Genomic DNA, 14,624 nt, shown 5'->3' with positions numbered 1-14,624 from the left:
GGTCGCCCAGTGGGTGTGGCTCACGCAAAGGACCTCAAAATGTGATATATTAATTGTGATAAGTTGCCTGTGGCCAGAATACGACGGTGATACTAGGGACTAAGTGCAATATAGGTTAGATATTTATTTTTCGTGAATGTCATCTATATGTGTGTTCCTAGGTTAAACCCTATTGGGGGTGAACTTACCTTCAATCGACTCGAAGACGAATCACCACAGTCAAAACCCTACTGGCTAACCGGATAACAGAATGGGCAACTGCATCTGATTAAGAGCCTGAAATTTCAAAGAAAGTAACAATGCTCTAGGTACACTGAAACGTTGTGAGAGATACTTCCCTGATGATACTATGCCCGGCTTGTGAGACACCAGGGTGTGGGAGTTCCCCACGTTTGTCTCTGGCGACGACAGGGAGATCCAGCACGATGCAGATCGCACTAAGGGATGAATGATACCTTCAGCACATACGGGAGATGACGGACCTATGATGGACCACACCCGCACACCGTCCAGTCCTCTCGGGATTCGTCTCGGCCGGAGTTTTGTTGCGTGAGGGCTGCTGACCACATGGATCGTGAACCATCAATTGGTTATCACGCCAAAATGCACCACCTATTGTTTACAAATTTTCTTGCAGCTAATTTTTTTTTGGGGCCAGCAGAATTTACGGCGAGGACACATTTGTAAGGCCAGGGACCGTGTTAAATAGTCCTCTGACGGCAATGGACAGTGCACACAGCGATTCTCTCCTATTTTATGTGGCAAGGGTTTGTTTTATTGTCTTCTTGCCGGCTTGATGTGCTAATGCGTTTGGGTTTTGTCAGAAATGAAGAATGAATGGTGCTGCGCTGCTATGTAGATGTACAAGTGCCAGATGTCATGTTGGTTCCGGCGTTGTTACACTACGATGAACTAATTGGTACAGGGTTGGTACGTGTGCCATCCCTGAAAGCTGGTGGACGTAGAGGAATGGCAAAAAAATGAGAAATTTAAAAAAATGAGAAATTGAAAAAAATAAAATAACAACTTTCAGTTGAGAAAAAGAGAAAGTAGTTTTGGAAACTAACCCACACATTGAAAGTAGATGTGAAATGTGGGAGAACCGAGATTATAAAAAGGAGAATAGTAGCCAAAATCGTCCATATTGGTTTTAGAAAAAAGTCCCGGCGGTAACGAATTTATGCAGATTTTCGCGGCTATTTAACGCTCTAGTGGTGCCCTATAGATGATTGTTTATGGGAAATATATAATTGGAGGCAGAAATAAATAAGCAAACGGCAAATTTATAAGTGAGTTTAAATGGATCAATGATGTATATAAGAGGACGATGAATGTACAAGGAGTTAATGTGTGTAAATTTCAATAGGTGCCGTGGTGATTGCGGAAGAAATTTTTCTGCTTGAAATTGAACAAGCCCTAGGAGGAAAGCCAAAGCGACTAGCTCACATCGGTAAGCGTGTGCATAATTTATTCTGTCCGTTCGTCCATACGGCGTTCCGCCGGGTTACGTTTTGGGTAACCACCAAATTGGTACCAAGAAAAGTACATGTTGTGGAACACCCTGTCCAAGTTGGGACACATAGCTGCTGAACAATTGCAGCATCGACTTCAACCTAAGTTGGGTGATATACGTGTGGGACGCATTGAGTGCTGGTATATTAATTGTTTTGTTCGGGAACAGATGGTGTCCCGGTGGAGACGATATACGTTCCACGAGATTTACAGCCCATAAAGTCCACACTGCGAGAGGATCCAAGACTGGCATGCAGTCAGAAATAAAGCCCGCTGTTAGGCGCGAGCGTAAAAGAGGCAATTCGCCTCGATTCAATTTATTTTCCAACCCCTATTTATTTTGGTTATGATATTAATGTAGTCATAGTAGTAGATAACCTAGTTTCATTTATTTTTTTTTATTTTATTTACTTGCTATTTTTTTTTATGATCTTCAATTTTATGTACAATTTTATTGACCATTTATAAATTTATTCTTATTTGATTTTGACGCTTTAAGGATTTAATAATTGATTAATTTTTTTTGTTTGTGACTTGTGAGGGACTGTACAAAACAGTGAGAGGGTTTTATTATTGCAACAGCCTGAATACTGAGGCAAATAGGAAAACGTCTACTTAACTGAGCTCATTTAGGTAGGGAAAGAAAGATCCTGATATAGTAATCCGGTCCACATTGGACACAGAACCCCATCCAAAGGTTTGTGTAGAACCCGCAAGATTAATCTGTTTTTTTTTGCGTTTGTTGTGATTTTTTTTTAAAGAAAGAACATAATTAAATAATGCAAAGACGGGAATTTAGTGTTTGTATTTTTATTTATCTGATTCAATTAGATTCTTTTTTTTTATAGTTAAATAAAGAGATATATATTATGTACTGTATTAACAGATTTGAAATGGAGTAAGTTTTTTTTCGTTTGGGAGGGGAAACGGTTGAAAGAGAGAAGTAAGTGGTAGAGGGAGGTAGTGGGGTCCATACCAAATGAGGCAAGGAGCATATGGACCATGGAAGGGTGGGCAGAGTGTGGGTCTGGAACACCAAAGGACTCAAATCCCAAAGAGTATCCCCGTGTGTTTTGTAAGTGTTTGTGTTGTTAAATTTTATGTGAATTCCTTAAAAAAAAAATGATGTTAGACCATAGGCTAGTTTTGGGTGGGTTGAGGATCTCCCTGAGGCCGAAGAGCTGCCGGAAGGCCCAAGTTAGCGCATGTATGTGGTCCTAACATGCAAATGCAAATTTTGCCCATGAACATTTCACTAAGGAACAGGGGCAAACTTCTCACATATCAATGAGTGCAGTCCGATTCAAGTTTAAGCTCAATGATAAGGGGCCTCCCTTTTATAGCCGAGTCCGAACGGCGTCCCACAGTGCGACACCTCTTTGGAGAGAAGTTTTACATGGCATAGTACCTCACAAATGTTGCCAGCATTAGGAGGGGAAAACCACCGCTGAAATTTTTTTCTGTTGGTCTCGCCAGGATTCGAACCCAGGCGTTCGGCGTCATAGGCGAACATGCTAACCTCTGGGCTACGGTGGCATAAATAGCATCACCAAATAAATATATTTTTCAATTAAATTATTGGGTTGCCCAAAAAGTAATGGCGGATTTTTCATATAGTCGGCGTTGACAAATTTTTTCAAAGCTTGTGACTCTGTAATTGCATTCTTTCTTCTGTCAGTTATCAGCTGTTACTTTTAGCTTGCTTTAGAAAAAAAGTGTAAAAAAAGTGTATTTGAATAAAGTTCATTCTAAGTTTTATTAAAAATGCATTTACTTTCTTTTAAAAAATCCGCAATTACTTTTGGGCAATCCAATAATTAGCACAAACACTGGGCTAGTATGTACACACTTTTTTTTTTGTAGAATATGGTTAGTAGTTATGGATAGTGGTTCCATCCTAGTGAATAGAATGCCATCTATGCGTACAAAATTATCCCTAACCGTCTTTTCCAATATCGTGTCATATCTTACTTATGAGCTCTTTGAACTGAATATAATTAGTTGTGTAAACCTGGGTAAGTTTTAGTAACAAATGAAAAGCAATAATTATTTATTGCACATTCAAGTTGTGCGGAGACGTCTATATACCCTATTTTTGATATAACATAGAGAAGGTATTTCATATATTGTTTCTGCAGCTCCGATACTACATGTAAGATTTTTAGTAGTCTAGATCTATATAAGCCATAAGAATACAGCAGCAATAGCGGTATGCAGTCACCGAGTGAATGCCTTTAAGAAATTACGCCACATCCAATGTTTAGGGTAAACTAAATCTACAGATGCATCTGAATTGAAACCAATTTGCCGGATGTGCTTTAGGCTTGTAATCAAGAACAACGACATATTTCTCCTGTCCAACCCAGCTAAATGGAAAGAGTGTCTGAATAGAATCCTACCACAAAATAAAAATTTGTTTATTGTGTGCCTTCTCCCCGCAGCAGCTGTGTACAGCGCGATGTTAAATACCCTATATTGCAATGACCTATCATTAGCGCTCTCTTCCGTGTACCCACCCACAGATTCTTAGTCACTACACAACCTATATCATAAGTCCACGTTTTATATTGGGGCTGACGTTGATAGTTATGAGTAGTTTACAAAAATAAACACATCCATTTTTTAAAACTATAGCTTAATTGCTGGCAACATTTGTGTGGTACTATTCTGCCATGTAAAAACTTCTCCCCAAAGAGTTGTCGCACTGCAGCACGTCGTTCGGACTCGCCTTTAAAATTACCATTGAGCCAAAACTTGAATCGGACTGCACTCATTGATAAGTGAGAATGCGCAAAATTTGCTTAATTGGCTATGCATTTATTTGTAATTACTAGAAACAATGGGTACCTACAATAAAAATATTCTACAATTTCCTTATAATATCTTATCTAAATTATTGCAAACCTATGAAATGATACATTTGCGATAAATTTATTGTATACTTTAATACAATTAGTTTGTACAATCATATTTTTTCCACCAATCGGCAAACATTTTTACTTTTGTTATTATATTCTGTTCCTTTTGCAAGCGACGCCATTTATTGGGATCCAAATGCAGCATACCCCCAATAATTTCTTGTGCAAAATTTCGTGGAAATCTTTCTTCATCTTCGATAACATGGGCAAAACCGGTGTCCATGCCAAAATGAACCCAAAAGTAAGGCAATCCCTTTGGTATACAACTTCGCAATGACTTGTTGCGCAGCGAGACTAATTGCTTGTTTACACTCCATTCGTGCTCGGACTCTTCTATGGCTTTTTTAAAATAAAACGGAGCCATTTCCCCTTCGGCTTCCTTTATTGGTATGCAGTGAATTTCCAAATGTGGGCGTCTGTGTAGCTTGTTTGCTATTTCAAAAAATATAACATCCTTTTTCTGGGCGGCGAACATTCTGGTAAGAGCTTTGCGAAAATCGCTTATTTCTGTCCAAGTATCTTCATCCAGTTGTGTACAACACGAAGAGTGTTGTGTAGGAGTAATTATACAATGACCAGATTGAAGCCCCTGGTACCAAGGTAATGCGAGATATACTTTTTGTCCCACAGACACAAGTAGTTCCTTTTGCATTTTACTCGAATCAAAACATTTTTCGCAATTATCTAAAACTGCTTCCATTCTTTGATGTTCCCTAATAGCGCGATCACGCTCCTTGCGTGCCTCACGGGAAGAATCATCTTTACATATTTTATCCGCAAAAATATCCTCTAGGTCGTCATTGGGGTTTTTATTCTTGGCAGCGAGATCGGCGAACTGTAAGTTTGCTTCTGAGGCCGTGGTGTATTTCTCGCGTTCAAACATTTGTTTGATGTCATAACGATCATCATCAGCAAAGTAACGCACCCGTTGTCCATCGTTGTCGTGGGTTTTAACACGTTTTACCTTTTTCTTACTACTGCCATACAGATCTCTGGGATCAACTGTATTTGAGGATGGCAATGGACGACTATGACCAGTTTTATCAGTACGCGTGAGGATAACATGTTCCTCTCTTGTTTTGTGTTTTTGTGTTTCTTGCCTTTCTTTTTTGTCTTTTGTTATTTCCAACTTTTTGCGCTCTTTGAATGCAGTTCTTTGTATTCGAGCGTTTTCGAGCTTCGTTTTAAGTTCTTCTGCAGCAGACATATTACCCATGATTTCGGCTTTTAAAATTTTTGCCCCCAACTCATTCATTTGCTGGTCTGTCAGATAATCTGAAGTAGATACCGTCGCTTTTTCAATAATATTGTCCTGGCTTTCATCTTGTTCTGATGAACTTGAACTTCTTGAAATAGATCTTTTCCTAGATGAGGGGTTTTCTTCTTTAGTAGGCTTTTGACTACTAGAACTTTGTTTTTGCCATCCTTTCGATGTTGTGCTTTGAGTTGGTACAGATTTGTATTTGTACGATGATCTTTGATCATCATCATCGTCATCCTCTACTGGTTTCTTAAAAGCAGGTAAACCGGTGCCGGTGCTTTTCCAATAAGGGTTCAATTCTCTACTACTCTTTGCCGGATCATATGTATCAATCTGTTGTTTTTCTTTAGGTTGGCTATTTGTCTTTTCTCGTGAAAATGTTTTCAGCTGCAAAGTCTCCGTCATCCAGCTATCCCGTTGCAAAGCTACATGAGGCTTTGCTGCTTCAACCCACTTCTCCTCATCTTCTCCATCGCTTTCACTATCACTGGCCTTTTTATGTTTAGCTTTATGTTTGTTTTTCCTCTTTTTGTCTTTGGATTTCTTATGTGGCTTACGTTCTTCACCCGGTGATGACGACTGTGATGTAGTGCTGCTACTGCCACTTGACGATGATTCCTCGCTATCACTGGAATCATCTTCCGAAGACGATTGATGCTTATGTTTCTTTTTAGTTTTCTTTTTCTTGCTCGACTTTTTCTGGCTCTTTTTCTTTTTTGTATGCTTCTTTTTTTTCTTATCCCTGTGGGTCAGTTTTTCTTCCAAGGATGGAAGCATCCAATTGGTTTCCCCTTTCAATTGCCTACTTGCATCCCGATCTGCTCTTTGCTCTGCACGTTTTTTGGCTTGTTCCAGCATTTGTTCCCGAGCCTCTCGCAGCTCTACTCGAGCTTTCTCTTTTTCTCGTGCACTTTCAAATTGTATGTAACTCATTCTTATAATATATTAAATTATATTAAATAAATAAATGAATCCAAATTCCTGCGTGAAGTTACCGACATCGGTAACATTTAATAATTTTCGATAGCTGAACATACAGGGTGACATGAAACAGTAAAACTAATTATTTTTAAAATGAAATCACTTAGCAAAATGATAAAAATTATTAATATGTATCATATTTACTACAGAGTTTTAACTATAATTCATTAAAAAAGTCTAAAACTATAAAAAAATGCAGAGAAGTTTGACTTTAGATAATGGAATTTGAACGAAGCCCGACTTTGGCTTCCATGTATTTTACTTTGTGTCACCCTGTATTTTAGAAATTTTTGTGATATGGAAAGTTAGCGACGTCGCTAAATTCTCGCTCATTAATTTGTTTTGAATAAAGAATTCTACATCTCACCCAATGGCTGACAGTGATAAAACACCTCTATCTGTGGAAAATGGACCTCAATCATCTCCCATATGTCTTATTGTTCTGGGTATGGCTGGTTCCGGTAAAACCACTTTTGTACAAAAGCTAACACAGACATCGTTTGAGCAATTCAAGCCCTATGTTATAAATCTGGATCCGGCATGCAGGGAAACTCCTTACCATGCTAACATAGATATACGAGACACGGTCAACTACAAAGAAGTTATGAAACAATATAAACTTGGTCCTAATGGAGGCATTGTGACATCTTTAAATTTGTTTGCCACCAAATTTGAAAAAGTTGTTGAGTTAGTACGTAGAGCGGGAACTCAGGGTCATAAATGGTGCATCATAGATACCCCGGGACAAATTGAAGTGTTTACCTGGTCTGCATCTGGAACTATTATAACAGAAGCATTAGCCACCATGTTTCCCACCATAGTTGTTTATGTTATGGACGTGGTTCGATCAGTAAGTCCCACAACGTTTATGTCTAATATGTTATATGCCTGCTCAATATTGTATAAAGCTAGATTGCCGTTTGTGGTGGTAATGAATAAGGTAAGTTCAGAATATTTTAATTTGTTTATTCCAATATTTGTCCTAATGTGGGTGTTTACTCCAAGATTGATATGCAAGATCACGATTTCGCTGTTGAGTGGATGACGGATTTTGAAGCTTTCCAGGAAGCATTGGAGAAGGAACAGAACTATATAAGTAATTTAACCCGCACAATGTCTTTAACATTAGATGAATTCTATTGTGGTCTGAAAACATGTGGAATATCATCCAAAACTGGAATTGGCTTTGACGTGTTCTTCAACTTGGTTGCAGAAGGAGCACTGGAATATGAAAAGTATTATATAAAGCTCTTAATATATTTATATGTATTAAATTGTTTTTGCTTTTATATGCAGTGATTACAAGGCAGAGTACAACAAACTACGAGAAGAAAAACTAAGAGAACAAAATAAGAAACAGGAAGAAAAGTTAATGGATATAGCAAAGAGCAAAGGGGCAGGAAGTGAAATATTGCTAACAGGATTTGTTGAAGAGGTATATTTATGTTTATATATCAAGTTTATATTTACGTTTATATCCCCAATTGAGCAAAGCAATATAACCTTAAACGGTAATACATATATGTAAAATTTTTGTAAACTTGTCTGTGCGGACCAAGCCAAAATCATATTTATATAAGAGGGCAACCGAATGCAATATTTGGATCAATGATAAGCTTCCTCCGTATTATAGTTCCTACAGTAATACGCATAACTGCTATAAAAACTGAAAATAATCTCAACTGAAAACAATTTTAACAATTTTTGATGTTAAGTTAAGTGTTAAGAATGTTTCCCATTCTTTTCAGGTGTCGAGTGGTCGTGAACTTTCTGATGTCTATTTGAAACATCCCGGTAACGAAAGTTCTGAAGATGAAGAGGGAAATGAAGAAGAAGCGCCTTCCACGTTTCAAATAGAGCAGGTGGAGGAACAGAATTTCCAACAATTTGTTCAAAATCGTATTGATACACAAAAAGAGAAAAATAAGCAAATGATGTGATATTTTTAAAATAAAATATGTTTGCTTATTGCATTGCCCCACAATTAAAGAAGGAGTTAAAACCCCCAAAAGGTAGATAATAATATCAAATTGTTCACAATGTTCATTTTGTTGAATATCGTCCAGATCGGACAATATTTGGATAAAGACGATATCAAAAAAAAAAAAGTGTTTAGATCTATCAAAAATGCTGTTTTTATAGGCTCAATACCCTATATCGGGAAATCGGTCTAAATGGAAGCTATATCAAAATATGATCCAATCTGAACGATATTAAACAAAAAGATGAAGAGGGTTCCAAAGCTCACTGTTCCAAATTTCATCAAAAACCGAAGAAAAATTGTCCTTTTATAGGCCCAATACTCTATATCGAAAAATCGGTAAATATGGCAGCTATATCAAAATATTGTCTAATCTGGACCATATTCAACAAAAAGTGTAGAGGTCTATCAAAACACTGTTTCAAATTTCATCAAATTTCACCGAAGTCGAATGAAAGTGCTTTCCATGCCATCACCGCCTACATTTGCCGCGACTTCAAACAGCACATGACCTATCGAAAGCATTCGACACCTTCAGTCATGTCAAACTTTTTGGGGACATCGCCAACACGTCCCTTTAGCCAGGCACAAAACGCTGTGTCGCGAATTATCTGTGTGGTCGCCAGCCATTTGTGGAATTTAGGGATAATAAGTTAAAACACCGTAGAGTAAAATAGGGATTTACACAAGGCAGGGTGAAAGCTTATTCTGTAATACTGATGGTCGTAACATTAGAAAAATCTCTACGTTTTCTATGAAAAAAAATCGTAAAAGCCGATTTATTTTGGGCCTTAAACTTTCAAGATCATTTTTAAGTTCGAAAACGCTGTACCTCCTCCATTTTTTTTAATTTAGAACATCTTAAAGCATTACGCAGTTTGAAATTCGAGCACGACTCGTGAAACTAACAAAATTCCTTAAAATTTACCAATTAATTTTTTTGAGTGTTTGTTTCCTCAAAAAACAAGTTCAAAATCGCATAATTTATACAAAAAAATGTATGTATATATATATATATATATATATATATATATATATATATATATATATATATATATATATATATATATATACTTTTTTTTGAGGAAACAAACACTCAAAAAAATTAATTGGTACATTTTAAGGAAAACATTCTTTCACAAGCCTAATAATTTCCAAGAAACGAACACATTTTGACATATTTTTCCGTTTATTTTTTTTTATATGGAATTTCAACGCTAAAACCGAATGTTGTACCGGCCCTTAAACTCCGGATAAAGTAAATTCGTAAGCACTCAATGTGAAATGATGTCCTAAAATTTATCAGCTGTTTATTTTACACTTGCATAACATTTGAATTGCCCTGTGTCTCGAAAACAAAATGTTTGTTTTCTTTGCAAGTTTGCTATCACAACAAATAACTTTTTTAGGATAATAATTTCTGATTTTAAATAAAGGCTTCTAACATAACAATATGCCATTGTATGAAACCGCAATGCAAGAAAAACCACCAGTGGTTCTAGATATCGGTACGGCTTATACTAAGTAAGTGTAAAAGAAAAGTTTTGCTAAATGACGTCATGCCTGAATGATGCATATTTCTTCATCTAGGTTTGGTTTTGCGGCTGAAGCATATCCAAGAAAAATTTTGCCCACAGAGGTTATATTGTCCTCAAATGGTAAAACAAAAAATCTTTTCGATTATGAAGACAAATTGGAATTCTATGATCAAATGGTCGACTTTTTGCAGACAATTTTCTTTAAGTATGTTATATCTTTTTTGGCATTCATTTTCTACCAAGTTTTTGTTGCTTTAGATACTTACTTGTGAGTCCAAAGGAACGCAAAATTGTTGTGGTCGAAAACGTTTTTGGACAAACCATTATACGAGAAACGTTGGCCAAGGCTTTGTTTCGCCACTTTGAAGTTTCTTCCGTGTTGTATGTACCATCCCATATGATTGCCTTGTCAACATTAGCTGTTCCTCACGGCGTTGTAATAGATATGGGTTATAATGAAACTACCGTTATGCCTGTCTTTAGTGGCGTTCAAATTATGCAAGCATTCCAAGACCAAAAGTTCGGTGGGCGCGCTTTGCACGAAGAACTCAAGAAGATGTTAGTAGCTGCTGGTGTTAGGGAAGACTTGCTGTCCGAAACTGTTTTAGAGGATATTAAAGTACGCACTTGTTTTGTAACCAATCTAAAACGAGCCCAAGCTTATTCGGAAAATCAACCGCCCAAAGCACCTCCATTCGTTGAATATCCCATAGGAGATGAAGAGATCATCAACATACCGGGCAACGTGCGAGAAACTGCATTTGAGATTTTCTTTGAAGAAAACAATGATCGCGATAGTTTGCCACATTTAATATTGAAATCGATATTGAGCTGTCCGTTGGATCTACGACGCACATTGACCGAAAATATTTTCGTAATTGGTGGTAGCTCTATTATAATGGGTATGTTGCCACGACTAAAAGAAGAGCTACAACACTTGGTTACAACGGACAATGAATACAAAGAAAAGCTACATGGGGATGTTAAATTTAAATTCCACAAAAGCATAGGCCGGCCTAATATTACCGGTTGGTTGGGTGGATCACTTTGCGGAGGAACTGACTTGGTAAATACTCGTTCGTTGACAAAGGAAACCTATATACGCTTGGAAAGGGTACCCGATTGGGTTTGCCTTGATGATAATCGTGTGGCTGGATAATGTGCTTGTAATTGTCGAAAAAATTAATTTCGTATTTATTATAATAATTACCGAAGTAATATAAACGCAAACTTTAAACCTTTAAGAAATACTGTGATTTTTTTGTAAAACATGGATTCTCATACTACACTTTTTCCAAAGCTAGTACTTAACTTATTGTAGTTGTGGTACCAAATTTCATTTGCATTCGTAAATCTTCCTCCCTTAGAGCTTTTAAGTTTCTTTCTTTAGTCTCCTCGTCATCATTTGTATGTGTATTGAAGTGGGTTCTTAAATCGCCTTGCCGCCTGAATCCCTGAGGGCATAAATTACATCTGTACACTTTATCGCCTAAATGAACCCTAAGATGTGTGATTAAAACATTTCTCTGTGCAAACGCTTTGTCGCAAAATTTACATTGGAAAGGCTTTTCGCCTGTGTGCGTTCGCATATGTCTCTTGTATTGCTCAGGAACAAAAAACCTGAAAGCAATATGAAATGTGTAAAGTTATTTTTAGCTTTTTGTTGGCTTTAACTTACCTCATATCACAGTAGTCACATTTATGTTTCCTTTCTCCATGGTAAATTTTATGTACTTTCAGTAAATATGGTTTTCCAAAGCCACTTCCACAGATATCGCATACATGTGGCCTAATTTTTGTATGCACTGCTCTATGCGACACTAAATCGGTAATGCACGGAAATTTTGTAGGGCAATCAGGGCATTCGTATGGACGTTCAGTACCGTGTCTTCTTAAATGTTGTTTCATATTACTAAGACTCCTAAAAGTTTTCCCGCATTCAGGGCAAAGATATGGTTTTTCTCCGGTATGTGTTCTTAAATGGGTTTTCAGACAACTGGTTTGCGCAAATTCTACAAAATGTTCTTATTATATTCATATAAAATATACATATATGAAATTAAACATACGTTTATTGCAAAGTTTGCACACAGGTTTTGATGTACTTTTTGATTCCGTGTTATTTCCACCGCTTTGTCTTAAATGATTACGTAAATGACGCTCTAGACCTCTGGGGGTTTTAAAACGGCTGCTGCATTGGTTGCATAAATGTGAATTTTCTTTATGATCACCGTTTTTGTATTCCTTTGTTTGAGAAATAATGGATTTATTCTCGCTATAGTTGACCACATTGCCTTGGGGTTTTCTATCTCTATCAAGTTTACATTTAAATTAACTGAAAACTTTGAGAAATGCCTCTTACCTTGATGTGGAAAGTGATGACCATTGATCCGATTCATTTTCATAGTCTCTTGTACCAGTCCCATTTTCATCCCTATGTTTTTTCAAGTGTTTCTTCATTGTACAGACAGTTTTAAAAGCTGCAAAGACGTTTTGATACTGTAAATAGCATTCTTCTTTTGAAATAATAATAGTTGTTCAATACCTTTGCTGCAATATTGACATTTTAGCTCATTAATTTTTCGCACAGGAGTTTTTGTATGTCTCTTAGGTCCTGTAAGGCTTTTCAAGCTCATATCCCATTCGTTACGGGCTAATAATTTTTCATTATAATCCTCCTGCCCGCTGTTTTCTTCAACTGTGTTACCGTCTTCTAATGATTTCTCTGTATCGTTTTCTTCCAAATCAGAAATATGTTCTTTGTTCAGTGAACTATAACAAATACTAGTAGGGCTCGATTGATTTATTAATAAATTAATTGAAGATTATAAAAAAAAATTATTAATTTTGGAAACTGGAACGAGACAAACGCGTTTTGATTCGAATGTATTACAACCGGCAGTCAAAACAGAACTCTGAGTAAATTTTTTTGCAATATAAATAATATGACATACTTTATAGCTCTATCAGCCAGGGTAGCGCCACCGTAGTGCAGAGGTTAGCATGTCCGCCTATGATGCTAAACCCCTGGCGAGACAAAAAATTTTCAGTGGTTGTTTTTCCCCCCCTAATGCTGGCAACATTTATGAAGTACTATGCCATGTAAAAAATTCTCTTCAAAGAGAATTTCGGATTTGGCTATAAAAAGGACGCTTGAACTGCAATCAGACTGCACTCATTGATATGTTCCTTGTGGAATGGTCCTGGGCAAAATTTGCAATTTTAAACCAGTTTGCATCCTCCCAACATTGTGCAGATGAAATTTAGAAAACAGAAAAGAACCGTATTTTCTTGCATTAAATAATCTAATTTTCTTACATTAAAGAATCTAACTTTTCGCGAACAGCAGCATATGTAAAAAATGCAAATTTACCCATGAACACTGCATTAAGGGACAGCGGGGTACTTATTCTTATATCGGAGAGTGCTGTCTGATACAAATTTAAGCTCAATGATAAGGGACCTCCTTTTTATTGGCGAATCCGAACGGCATCCCGCAGAGCTACACCACAGAGAGTTTATACGGCAGAGCTACACCACAGAGAGTTTATACGGCTGATTAGCTAAGATAAATATCTCACAGGCTGATTATCTCTGTGCTACGATGGCCCTTATACATATATAATTTAAATTTTCTTACATTACCTTTTGCGACTACTCTCGTATCCATCATTATCAGTGCCTATATAATCTTGGGTTTCAAAAAACATCTCTCTTTCTCCTGTTTGGAAATACTCCTCTATTTCAACTTTAAGAATCGTTTCACCTTCTTCCAAGCCATGAATCTTGAAGTCCGTATCCATGTCCTCCTCTTGGACCAGTTCATCGCTATGCTGTACTGTACAGTGTATAAGAAGTTCTTCGATATTAGAATAGTATTCATTGCATTCACAGCACCGAAGTATGTAATCATCCTCAAAATGTAGTGATGGTGATATTAGGATGTCTCCGAATTTTATGTAGTCCGTATACTTGTCCATTATTGCATTATTGGGTCTTGAAAATAATTCGATTTTCTGCCTGCGACAAGATTTTAAAGCATAATGTTTATAAAGGGTGATTTTTTTGAGGTTAGGATTTTCATGCATTAGTATTTGACAGATCACGTGGGATTTCAGACATGGTGTCAAAGAGAAAGATGCTCAGTATGCTTTGACATTTCATCATGAATAGACTTACTAACGAGCAACGCTTGCAAATCATTGAATTTTATTACCAAAATCAGTGTTCGGTTCGAAATGTGTTCATTCACCGTAACGTTGCGTCCAACAGCATCTTTGAAAAAATACGGTCCAATGATTCCACCAGCGTACAAACCACACCAAACAGTGCATTTTTCGGGATGCATGGGCAGTTCTTGAACGGCTTCTGGTTGCTCTTCACTCCAAATGCGGCAATTTTGCTTATTTACGTAGCCATTCAACCAGAAATGA

At 37.0% G+C, this 14,624-nt stretch overlaps 4 protein-coding genes across 6 annotated transcripts; 2 read left to right on the top strand and 2 right to left on the bottom strand.

Annotated features, from left to right (window-relative positions):
• Positions 1–4,419: 4,419 nt before the first annotated feature.
• LOC106087893 (CWF19-like protein 2 homolog) lies at positions 4,420–6,693 on the bottom strand. The gene has a single exon (XM_013253092.2). It carries the CDS (start codon positions 6,622–6,624, stop codon positions 4,465–4,467), a length of 2,160 nt encoding a protein of 719 aa, XP_013108546.2. The 5' UTR covers positions 6,625–6,693; the 3' UTR covers positions 4,420–4,464.
• Positions 6,694–6,976: 283 nt separating this feature from the next.
• LOC106087897 (GPN-loop GTPase 1) lies at positions 6,977–8,647 on the top strand. Its single transcript, XM_013253094.2, has 4 exons — positions 6,977–7,612; positions 7,678–7,907; positions 7,969–8,107; positions 8,421–8,647. Exons 1-4 carry the CDS (start codon positions 7,043–7,045, stop codon positions 8,610–8,612), a joined length of 1,131 nt encoding a protein of 376 aa, XP_013108548.2. The 5' UTR covers positions 6,977–7,042; the 3' UTR covers positions 8,613–8,647.
• A 1,360-nt stretch (positions 8,648–10,007) lies between these two features.
• Positions 10,008–11,439, top strand: LOC106087915 (actin-related protein 10). Its single transcript, XM_013253130.2, has 3 exons — positions 10,008–10,177; positions 10,244–10,396; positions 10,450–11,439. The coding sequence occupies exons 1-3, from the start codon at positions 10,107–10,109 to the stop codon at positions 11,348–11,350; spliced, it is 1,125 nt and encodes a 374-aa protein (XP_013108584.1). The 5' UTR covers positions 10,008–10,106; the 3' UTR covers positions 11,351–11,439.
• On the bottom strand, positions 11,348–14,256 carry LOC106087890 (zinc finger protein 774). Of its 3 annotated transcripts, none has more exons than XM_059368020.1 (6): positions 13,837–14,256; positions 12,737–12,975; positions 12,554–12,671; positions 12,261–12,496; positions 11,870–12,203; positions 11,348–11,811 (listed from the first exon to the last, which is right to left on the bottom strand). In XM_059368020.1, the coding sequence occupies exons 1-6, from the start codon at positions 14,169–14,171 to the stop codon at positions 11,499–11,501; spliced, it is 1,575 nt and encodes a 524-aa protein (XP_059224003.1). In that variant the 5' UTR covers positions 14,172–14,256; the 3' UTR covers positions 11,348–11,498. The 3 variants fall into 3 exon arrangements, with proteins under 3 accessions (XP_059224003.1, XP_013108543.2, XP_059224004.1); XM_013253089.2 differs by having other exon boundaries at positions 12,261–12,502; positions 13,837–14,255; XM_059368021.1 differs by having other exon boundaries at positions 12,261–12,502; positions 12,737–12,963; positions 13,837–14,255.
• Between the last annotated feature and the right edge of the window lie 368 nt (positions 14,257–14,624).

Source organism: Stomoxys calcitrans, chromosome 4, assembly GCF_963082655.1.
Source record: "Stomoxys calcitrans chromosome 4, idStoCalc2.1, whole genome shotgun sequence".
Lineage (NCBI taxonomy): Eukaryota > Metazoa > Arthropoda > Insecta > Diptera > Muscidae > Stomoxys > Stomoxys calcitrans.
The sequence above is the reverse complement of the archived record's forward strand: the minus strand, read 5'-3'. Positions and strand labels throughout refer to the sequence as shown.

What these genes read in the sequence shown, in the direction of transcription:
- LOC106087890 (XM_013253089.2), bottom strand. Translation starts at nt 14,171, where the DNA reads ATGGACAAGTATACGGACTACATAAAATTCGGAGACATCCTAATATCA. An exon ending in TACGAGAGTAGTCGCAAAAG is followed by an intron (nt 12,976 to 13,836) that starts GTAATGTAAGAA and finishes GAGCCCTACTAG; the next exon opens with TATTTGTTATAGTTCACTGA. An exon ending in TCATCACTTTCCACATCAAG is followed by an intron (nt 12,503 to 12,553) that starts GTAAGAGGCATT and finishes TAAACTTGATAG; the next exon opens with AGATAGAAAACCCCAAGGCA.
- LOC106087915 (XM_013253130.2), top strand. Translation starts at nt 10,107, where the DNA reads ATGCCATTGTATGAAACCGCAATGCAAGAAAAACCACCAGTGGTTCTA. An exon ending in ATCGGTACGGCTTATACTAA is followed by an intron (nt 10,178 to 10,243) that starts GTAAGTGTAAAA and finishes TTCTTCATCTAG; the next exon opens with GTTTGGTTTTGCGGCTGAAG. An exon ending in TTGCAGACAATTTTCTTTAA is followed by an intron (nt 10,397 to 10,449) that starts GTATGTTATATC and finishes TTGTTGCTTTAG; the next exon opens with ATACTTACTTGTGAGTCCAA.
- LOC106087897 (XM_013253094.2), top strand. Translation starts at nt 7,043, where the DNA reads ATGGCTGACAGTGATAAAACACCTCTATCTGTGGAAAATGGACCTCAA. An exon ending in GGAGCACTGGAATATGAAAA is followed by an intron (nt 7,908 to 7,968) that starts GTATTATATAAA and finishes TTTTATATGCAG; the next exon opens with TGATTACAAGGCAGAGTACA. An exon ending in TAACAGGATTTGTTGAAGAG is followed by an intron (nt 8,108 to 8,420) that starts GTATATTTATGT and finishes CATTCTTTTCAG; the next exon opens with GTGTCGAGTGGTCGTGAACT.
- LOC106087893 (XM_013253092.2), bottom strand. Translation starts at nt 6,624, where the DNA reads ATGAGTTACATACAATTTGAAAGTGCACGAGAAAAAGAGAAAGCTCGA.